Source organism: Labrus mixtus, chromosome 22 (genome assembly GCF_963584025.1).
Source record: "Labrus mixtus chromosome 22, fLabMix1.1, whole genome shotgun sequence".
Taxonomy (NCBI): domain Eukaryota; kingdom Metazoa; phylum Chordata; class Actinopteri; order Labriformes; family Labridae; genus Labrus; species Labrus mixtus.
This window is the reverse complement of record NC_083633.1, coordinates 18,431,276-18,440,770: the sequence shown is the minus strand read 5'-3', so window position 1 is coordinate 18,440,770 and position 9,495 is coordinate 18,431,276. Positions and strand designations below refer to the sequence as shown.

Genomic DNA, 9,495 nt, shown 5'->3' with positions numbered 1-9,495 from the left:
CATCAGTGTGATGAGAGAATAAACTGTTATTGTCTTTTAATGTAGATCAATCAAAAACACATATATAAAAGCAGCTGTGAATCCTTCAGGACTAAATTAGTTATGCATCAGTTGTTTCACTCATTTCCAAGAGAAGGAGAGATGAGATAATTTACTTAAATACTAAAAAACATGTTTTGCTTTTTAGCCGCAGCTGCTGTTTGTCAAGTCATTCACAGCAGTTTCATGTATGAATTCCTTATGAAGCGTGCAGCGCTGTTTGATCCCTGTTCCTTACATCTCAAACAGCCTGTCTGATGGATAATGCATAATAGATGAGATGTCAGGAACTTTTCAAAAAAAGGGGAATAATAAGCAGAAAAAATGTAGGGCAGGCAACCTTAGAAAAACAAAGATTTATTCTCTCATTTGAAAAAAAAAAAAAAAAAAAAAAAAAGTCATGGAAACCCATAACCAGCAACTCATAATGCACATAGAAGAGACAGAGACGTGAAAATATACAACATGGACTGAGGATACAGCGTAGGAGAGAGGGTTCATGTCTCTCCAAAAAGAGTTTTTGTTTTTTAGCTAATTGGGAGAAGAACGTCAAACATGAATCTTAAAGAAACGAAAAAAAAGATAGAAAATAATAATTTCAGCGTTTTCTTAGAAAGGCTCATATGCCTTTAAAAAAAAAAACCTCCATATTTGGCTTCTGAAGGGACACAAACAGAAGTCACACAGTACATGAAATAAGCTGCATTTAAAAAGGCAACAGTCCCCTCATCATCACAGTGATACGGGGTGAGTTAGGGAGCATGGAGCTACATTGTTCAGCTTCCTCTGTCTATTCTGTTGTGCTGCATTCAGGTCCCATGGGAGAAAGAGGCGCTGAAGTATCGATAGTACGGATTTTATGAGCAGTTTTTAAGCTGTTGGAAATGCACCTGATACTTTTAGCTTACTGACTTTTAGGAGGTTTTGTACAAGAATAGACACGCTTACTTCAACTTTCATAACATTTAATTCTACCACCGCAGGGCAGGACTTTATGTGCTAGTTCAATCTTTAAAATGAGTCACTTCTGAGCTGTTTGAGAGTCAGCTGTGAAGACGCAGAAAGGAATTATTGTGATGAAATCAAATGAAGCAGCGATGATAACGATGAACAGGTTTCTACAGGTGGCTTCCGATCGAGTCAGCACTTTAAAGCATCCCTCCGACTGTTTCGTTTCCACATTCCCACAGGGCATGAACGCAGCACGAGAATATGAATTTGTTCTGTTCACCTCTCTGAGAAGGCAATTCAATAAAGATGGAGATTTTAGAGCTTTCCTCACAGTTTTTTTACATGCTAGCTGCTTCACGCTAACGCTGCAGTCTTTGGAACTGAGTAAAGCACATCAACTCAAGTTTTTGTTTTTATCAAACAGCAAAAAAAACATAAAACAGATTTTTCAAAACGAGAAATCCCAAAGCATCGAATTGACACGACAGCAGGCAGCTTAAAAACCTTTTTTTTTTGTTCCACATTTTTGGGGCAAAATGTTTTCAAGCTTTCTTGGTAAGAGTTCACAGAGAGGTTTGATACTCGTCTCATGTCTGTACGGTAAATAAAAAGCTAGAGCCAGTTAGCTTAGCTTAGCATAAAGACTGGGTAGAGGACAGCAGTCCGCCTGTTTCCCCCTAAAGGTGAAGAAATCTGCATTTCGATTGTGGTTGACAAATTTTCCAATACACCAGGGTTTGAAACGATGCAATCTCCACATTTTTAATGATTAATATTATTGAAAATGACTTTAGATAATAAAATACACTCGGGATCATTAGCCATATTTTAAAACCAAAAGCTGAAGGAAAGAGTGATCTGTCTGAATTGGGTGTCAGACACAATTAGTTACATGATTCTGTAAAAAAAAAGCCTTTTTAAACATTTTACATTTGAAGTTTAAAAGAAACAAGACGATCATCTTTATTAAAAAATATTACTTCCACATGTACAGGACAAAGTCAGCAAAGAGATAAAAGGTACCGCTGCGTCCACAGGGGGCGCAAAATTAACCCGGACCAAAAGTTCCACCCAGGCGCTTTAAAAAAAATGTGTTGTGCATATTAACCCTTAAAATGAAAACGTATTGTTTTAGCCCAACCCCTTTTTTTGTTTTTTTTTGTACAGATTTAACAATTCATGTAAAATGCTGGATGGTGAGTCGTATGAGGATCTTGAAGTTGGACTTTTTACAGATGGAATCAGGCTAGTAGCTTTCCCCCCTCGTTTCCAGTCTTTATGCTAAGCTAGGCTAATCGTCCCCTGGTTGTAGCTTTAAACAAAACACGCAGGAAGTCGCTTTACTCTGATCAAGAAAGCAAATATTTCACAAGAAAAAGTGAAACTCTTTCGTTGAAACGACGTGACAGACACACACAAGCAGGCGCACAACACAAAACAGACACACCAACAGCTTCAAAAATCTTCCTTTTTGAACGAGACACTGACGAGAAAAAAACGTTCACAATTCAACAACGGAACACAAAAAGTACAAATCGACCTTCAGGGTGGACGTGTCTTTGTGTCGACACAGCTGGCTTGCTGTTGGAGGTTCAGGACTCATCTATTGTTTGTTTGTTTTAGAGGTGTTGCTGTAACACACACACGCTTCCCTTTAAGGACAGGAAATAATCCATGTTTTCTTTGTCATGCCCACTCCTCTATATTTAGATTTCAGCAGTCAGAATCCTCGAATGAGTCCAAAAGACGATAATAATGCAGCCGTGTGATCTCTCGCTCCGATACTTTGGACTGTAGTGATACTCTTCTATGGCTGCGTTATGCCATAAACATAGATATTTATACTTGACTGTTTAGCAGACAGCATGTTGTAGAGGTTTGTTCAGTTGTGATATCAGCTGACGTGTGTGTTGGAGTCACTGCGGCGGTGCGTTCTGGGAAAAAGGCTTTGTGGATTTGTGTGAACTCCTTTTAGACATGCAGAGCCGTAAATCAGTCACCATGGGGGCCTAAAATCATCGGGGGGGGGGGGGGGGGGGGGGGGGCAGGGGGCTGGTGTAAGGCTACATGTAAACTCCCCAGTTTTTGTGTCGCCATGACGACAAACCTCGCGGACCACCTGGATCACCTAAAGGTCTCGTCGGCGCCTCCTGGATCAGTGCGGAAGGACGAGTCGTTCCAGAGCGCACTGTAAGTGTTCCCAGTTCTTCCACAGCAGCGCCAGCACGGACACGCCCACGCAGGTGAGCGCCAGGTGGAGGCGGCTGCGCAGCAGCGGGGCGGTGAACTTGGCCGCCGTGGAGACGCACACGAGGATCACCGTGACGATGGCCAGCATGATGTTGATGCATTTCCCCAGCAGCACCTTGGCGTCGGTGTTTTCCACCTGGACCGTCTGCTGCTGCTGCTGCTGGAGCTCCAGCTTAGACACACGAGTCTGACACGACTCCAGGACCTCCTGAGAACACACACACACACACACACACACACACACACAACACACACACACACACACACACACACACACACACACACACACACACACACACACACACACACACACACACACAGACACAGACACACACACACACACACACACAGACACAGACACACACACACACAGACACACACAGACACACACACACACACACACACACACACACACACACACACACACACACACACACACACACACACACACACACACACAGACACACACACACACACACACACACACACACACGGCTGTTAATTTTGTCTTACTTGGTTTCAATGGTGTTTGTTACTTGTTGTGTATTGTGGTTGTACTTTCAATATTATCTGTTGTGTGAGTTTCCGTGCTGAATGTGTGTGTGTGTGTGTGTGTGTGTGTGTGTGTCTGTGTGTGTGTGTGTGTGTGTGTGTGTGTGTGTGTGTGTGTATACAAACACACATTACCTGGATGTCCCGGGCCCTCTCGTAGGCCTGGTAGGCCACTTTTTCCTCGATACTGGCCAGCTCCTGCTTCAGGTTACTGGTCTCATGCTGGTGCAGCTCTGTCAGGTCATTTAACTGATCCTCCAGCCGCTCATACCTGACACACACACACACACACACACACACACACACACACACACACACACACACACACACACACACACACACACACACAGAAACATAAAGAGTAGGTGGAGGCAGAGAGCCAAGCACATAGAGAGAGAGAGAGAGAGAGAGAAACAATGCATAATTGAGAGTGTGTGTGGGCGAGTTACAGTACAGCAGTTTATCTACTACAGCTAAAAACATTTGCCCTTGGTTGACTTAGCAACCGTCTGGGGGTTTGTGTGGAAGCTCGGCTATTTTATTTTTAGTTTAGCAAAGCTTTTAATAACGGCCCGATTTAAAAAAACGGTCAATCGCTCTCCAAAGATCAACAGCGCACGCACAAACTCATCGGCCCAGTTAGGACAGTTTCTGCAGGTTAGGGTGATCGGAGTCCTGCAGCGGAGGCATCAATATTTACAGTGGATAATGTGAAAGGTTTTTAATTTACAGCTGCTCTACATTCATTGATTCTTGCAACAAGAGTAAGGAGTACGTGCCTCTGACCCTTCGTAGAGCTACGAGTGTAATCATGCAATATAACCACTTCAACCATCAGTAATACTTCCTTAAGGGGCGAACATTTGAAGGACTTTTAGGGGCATGAGGAGGTTCAGGAGTTCAGTATTTTGCAAGAAAAATGTGCAAGTTTCCTTTATTTATATATTTTTATATACGATATCCGTCTTGCATTTGTGTTACTTTTTTATCATTGTTTGTTTTATATGGATATAATTATGTTCTTATCTTATTTTTAATGTTAATGTTGTGATGACGGACACTTTGGGGGTTGATTCACTGAACTTTCTTTGGCTCTCTGCCTTCTATTTGACGTCATTTCATTATTTTTTCTCACTTAAACGCTTCATATGCGATTTTTTTGATCCAGCAGATGTCGCCCTTGAGCACCAGCATGAAACCAAAACAACTTGCGCTGCATTGTTGTGTTAGCATGCTAATGCTAGCGATCTTTATTATGCTCGTATCTTCACACTGCATGTAAATTTACCTGAAATGAGCGTGATCTAGAAACACAGTTAAGCAGTGAGTACAGTATGTTATTCTTCTTTTCTCTAGTCCCTCAATTAAACAACTTTTATACACGAGGGGAGGAGTCAGCCGGCCGTCCGGGCGATGTAAACACAGTGAAGATAGGACTCTGAAAACTCTGAAAACATCACAGACAGTGGGACTCGGGTGTTACACCCATTGTAGACAGTCATGACTCACAGAGTTATTTTCAGATATACTTGATTTATATTATATTTAAGTGTGAAAAATCACATAGAAAGCCATAAGCCTGTTCTCTTTCAAGGGCTATTGCAGAAAAGTAGAAACCTGTGCTTCCTTTCTGCTCAGCTTTTCACGCCTTTGAAAGTCTAGTCGGCGACTCATCACAGGTCGTTTCAGAGACGGCTGTTCCTGATGCACGTTTACAAAATGTCCCTTCAGGTAATGGAAGTAAAACAGCCTGATTCAGAAATGAAAAAAATCCTCTGCCTCTCGACTCTGCAGAGACTCACTGAGAGTATTATAAAAGAGCATAAAATCACGTGTCAGTATGAGACGCTTTTCGGGGATAAAGAGGCGTCTGCGTGTGGATGTGCTTGGCGGTTGAGCTGCTAACTTCATTGTCCTGTAATATCTTAATGTGTGGTCGTGGTTGATTGGATTACGCAGGGAGATTTATAATGACAGCGGTGTCTGAATGAAGAGCGTGCTGGAGTGTGTGTGTGTGTGTGTGTGTGTGTGTGTGTGTGTGTGTGTGTGTGTGTGTGTGTGTGTGTCTGCACCCACCTGTATCTCTCCTCCTGGATCACCTGGGTGAAGTAGCTGTAGTCCCGTTTGAACTGAGTGCTCAAACTCTCCATGTCCTCCGCCAGCTGAGCCTGAGCCTCCCTGATGTCCCGCACCATGTCCAGCACCTCGCCCATCCTCCCGTTGGACTCCGACCTCCCCGGCCCTCCGGACCCCGCCCCCGAGCCGCCGGCCAGGTTCCCGTTAGAGTCCGCGGAAGCCGACGTCCCCGTGGAGCACTCGTCGTCGCTCTGGTACTTGGTCGCCTTGGCGACGGTCGTGGCGCTCCCACTCAGACCCCTCCCCCCGCCCTCCGCCTGCAGCCCCGACCCCGCCTCCATGGAGCTCTTCAGGTGGGCGATGTTGTCGGCGCTGCCAAACTTGTTCCGGATGAGGTTGGCGAACTCCCGCGACTTGTTGAAGAAGAACGGCGGGGAGAGCGAGACGCCGGGTCCGATGGTCTTCACTTTGTCCAGGGCCGGGTGTCTCCCCGTGGCGCTCACGTCCTTCAGGCTGCCCTCCTTGCTGTGCGTCCCGGACTCCCTGCTGCTGCCGTCTTTGTGGCTGTGCTTCCCGTTGGTCTCGCTGTCCTTCATGCGGCGGTGGTACTGCTCCAGCTTCCTCTGCAGCCCGGCGATGGTGTGCGCCGACTTCTGGTTCTTCTTCTCAAACACCTGACGTATCCGAGACACCTGCTGCTTGTCGGCGTTGTTCACCAGCTTCAGGTACTCGGCCACATTCTGGTCCCGGGCCGTCTGCTCCACCTTAATCTTCTCTGTCACCTAAAAGGAAGGAGAAAAAATATTACAGTTACTCTTCTCAGGTCACATTCATAACTTCAACTGATAACGTATCTACACTCCTGCACTTTAACATATACTATATCCTGACAATCCTATCCATTAAATCCTGGTTGTATATATTCCCATTCTTAGTTTTGATATCTTTTAGTGCTTATTTACTTTGTATTTAATATTATATTGTGTTTAGATTTGCTAATATTGTGTTTTTTTACTCATATTGTGTGTTTGGACAACCTGCTGCTGTAACGCCACAATTTCCCAGTTTGGGATGAATAAAGTAATTCTATTCTATTCTATATCTTTGATTACACAGCTCTGGACAACCCTCTATATCGTTATTGCACATTTACCACTGTCACCACTGTTTTTACAAACTTACATCTCTTACCTTCAGCAAGTATTTTTACATTCAGTCGACAAGCCTGAATAAATGTTGTATTTCATTTTTCTTTTTCTTTTTTAAACCAGTAGGAATGTTAAGTTAAATCCTTGATGTATAAATCTCTTCTTATCTTTTATATTCTAAGTGTTTATTTATGTATCTATTCTTATATTGTTTTATTAGCTTTGATAACCTGCTGCTGTAACGCTACAATTTCCCAGTTTGGGATCAATAAAGTAATTCTATTCTATTTTATAACTTCATGTAGGATAAATAAACATACTTTTTTTAGCACCACACTGTTGGAACAGAAAACTGCTTGTGGTCTGAAGTTTTGCTGATGTCTGCTGTGGAGCTTTTGTGTATTTTTTCTAGCGACATTACTGAGCTGATTTTTTTTTTAAGTGAACAGAAAATCTCCAGAGGGGAATCTTTAACGAGGTCGGTAATGACTCCAGCATCCTCAGCAATAACGCTGACAGTGACTCACTGATTCTACAAGAGCTGAAGCATCAATTTCAGAAGAATTTGTGTCACTATGAGCAAATAAAAAAAAGTGCTGAAAAGTTTGAGCTTTTCCCTCATGGTGTAATGGCAGATGTTTTCCTCTTAGGTAGGTTTTCACCATTTATGATGAAATCTGAGACAAAAATAAGGATCAGTGTAACACAGAAGATGGGTTTAGGATTTATTTTAGACTGAATTCAATGTTTTATTTTGTGTCATATTAGAGAAGGAAACGCAGCTTCACCTGCTCTACAATCCGATCTGAGGAGATGTCTGACTACTGATGATTTTGACCTTTCTGTGTGGTCACATGTGTGCACACGGCTCTGCAGGTCAAACACAGTAAATCTACAAAAAAAAAAAAAAATCACACAGGCAAGGAGGAGGTTGACTAATCTCGCCTCTGACCTTGAGGATCTTCTGCTGCAGGCTGTCGATACCCAGCGCTCCCTTGCTGAAATCCAGGCCGACCCCATCGTCCCCGACGCTGTCCACCACGTCCAGGTTGGACTCTGAGCCGCCGCGACGCATGGGCACCGGGATGGTGAGGATGTTGACATCGCAAGCGCTGCGCTCCGCCTATCGACACACACACAGATTACACTTATCACAAACAGTTCATCGTTACAATCTAACAAAATAGAGAAAAGATTGTCTGAGAAAAAATAAACTCAACATCTCATCAGCCAGCCTGGATGTCGAGAGTAATGCAATGTAGGGCTTTTGTTATCTATAGATGACTGAGACGATTAATTAATTATCATAATAGTTGAGTGTTTTTAATATTATCTGACTAATCGAGTCAGCTGTAAGTGATACGTGGAACAAAAGGATGAAAATCAAAAGACAGGCAGCATCTGATACTCTCATTATTATTTGAAGCCTCTGAGAGGTGTCGCCTATCACACACAGGTTCAACTTGGATTACAGCTGCTGCAGAAAGCAGCACTGGAGAGTTAGAAGATTATATAAAGGCGAGAGAAACACAGCACTTCTGAAGAACATCAAGCACTACAGGAGCAATAGAAACAAAAACAGATAACACATTTGTCACACTTAACGCTCTAACAGGCTTTCAGTGTGCAGACAACAAAAAACACAGAGATTTGTCAGAGGAAAGGTGTACCAGCTACCTCATCCTCTAGTCTTTTTTTTTCATGCCAACGTTTACTGTGTGGATTTTATACCAATTTTAAATTGATGTAATTTTGCAAAAGTACTCGTGAGGAAACTTACTTTAACTTAATTAATTTTAAAATTGCTGGGGCGCTGGTGGCGCAGTGGTTGGTGCGCGCGCCCCATGTATGGAGGCTGTCGTCTCGAGAGGGCGGCCCGGGTTCACCCCCCACCTGTGGCCTCTCTCCCACATGTCATTCCCCACTCTCTCTCTCTCCCTGATTTCTGACTCTATCCACTGTCCTGTCTATCCATTAAAGGCACAAAAAGCCCAAAAATAAATCTTAAAAAAATAAAAAATTGCTCAGTTGAAATCCTCCTACCATGAGACTCTTAAAGAACATTGTGAATTCCATCAGCTTTATGGAAAAAATTACTTTTGTCCTGCGACTTCAAAAGGAGAAGGGAGAAGAATATTGGAGAAAATGGGATTTATACAAAGACAAAGACTCGTAAATATATCTTTTTTCATTAGAATGTACCATCCATTATGTACTGTACCTGTGCCTTTTACATTCTTGTATTTGATCTTATTCATACTGTCATGCTCTAGTCCTCACTTGTTCTGTGTTTCTTGTAAAACAAAAATGAAAAATAAAGTCTAAAATAATAGATCGCTCAGTTGTGATTGTTAATTACCTAAAGGTTTACAGAGAGTCGATAAAGAAGCAGTCGTACCACAGAGCGGTAAACATTACTGTGTGTGTCACTACTTTTTTCCGATTCAAAATGAATGTGCTAATACTTTCTCAGTTGGGT

General features: G+C 42.9%; 1 protein-coding gene across 2 annotated transcripts in view; it reads right to left on the bottom strand.

The window, feature by feature from the left end:
• Positions 1-380: 380 nt before the first annotated feature.
• Positions 381-9,495, bottom strand: part of tmcc3 (transmembrane and coiled-coil domain family 3) — a 44,098-nt gene continuing 34,983 nt past the window's right edge. For both annotated transcript variants that reach the window (XM_061029463.1, XM_061029464.1), the window contains 4 exons: positions 7,969-8,139; positions 5,869-6,650; positions 3,928-4,063; positions 381-3,448 (listed from right to left, as the gene is read on the bottom strand). In XM_061029463.1, coding sequence (XP_060885446.1) covers positions 3,146-3,448; positions 3,928-4,063; positions 5,869-6,650; positions 7,969-8,139 — 1,392 coding nt within the window. In that variant the 3' untranslated portion in view covers positions 381-3,145. The remainder of the gene's footprint in view (positions 3,449-3,927; positions 4,064-5,868; positions 6,651-7,968; positions 8,140-9,495) is intronic.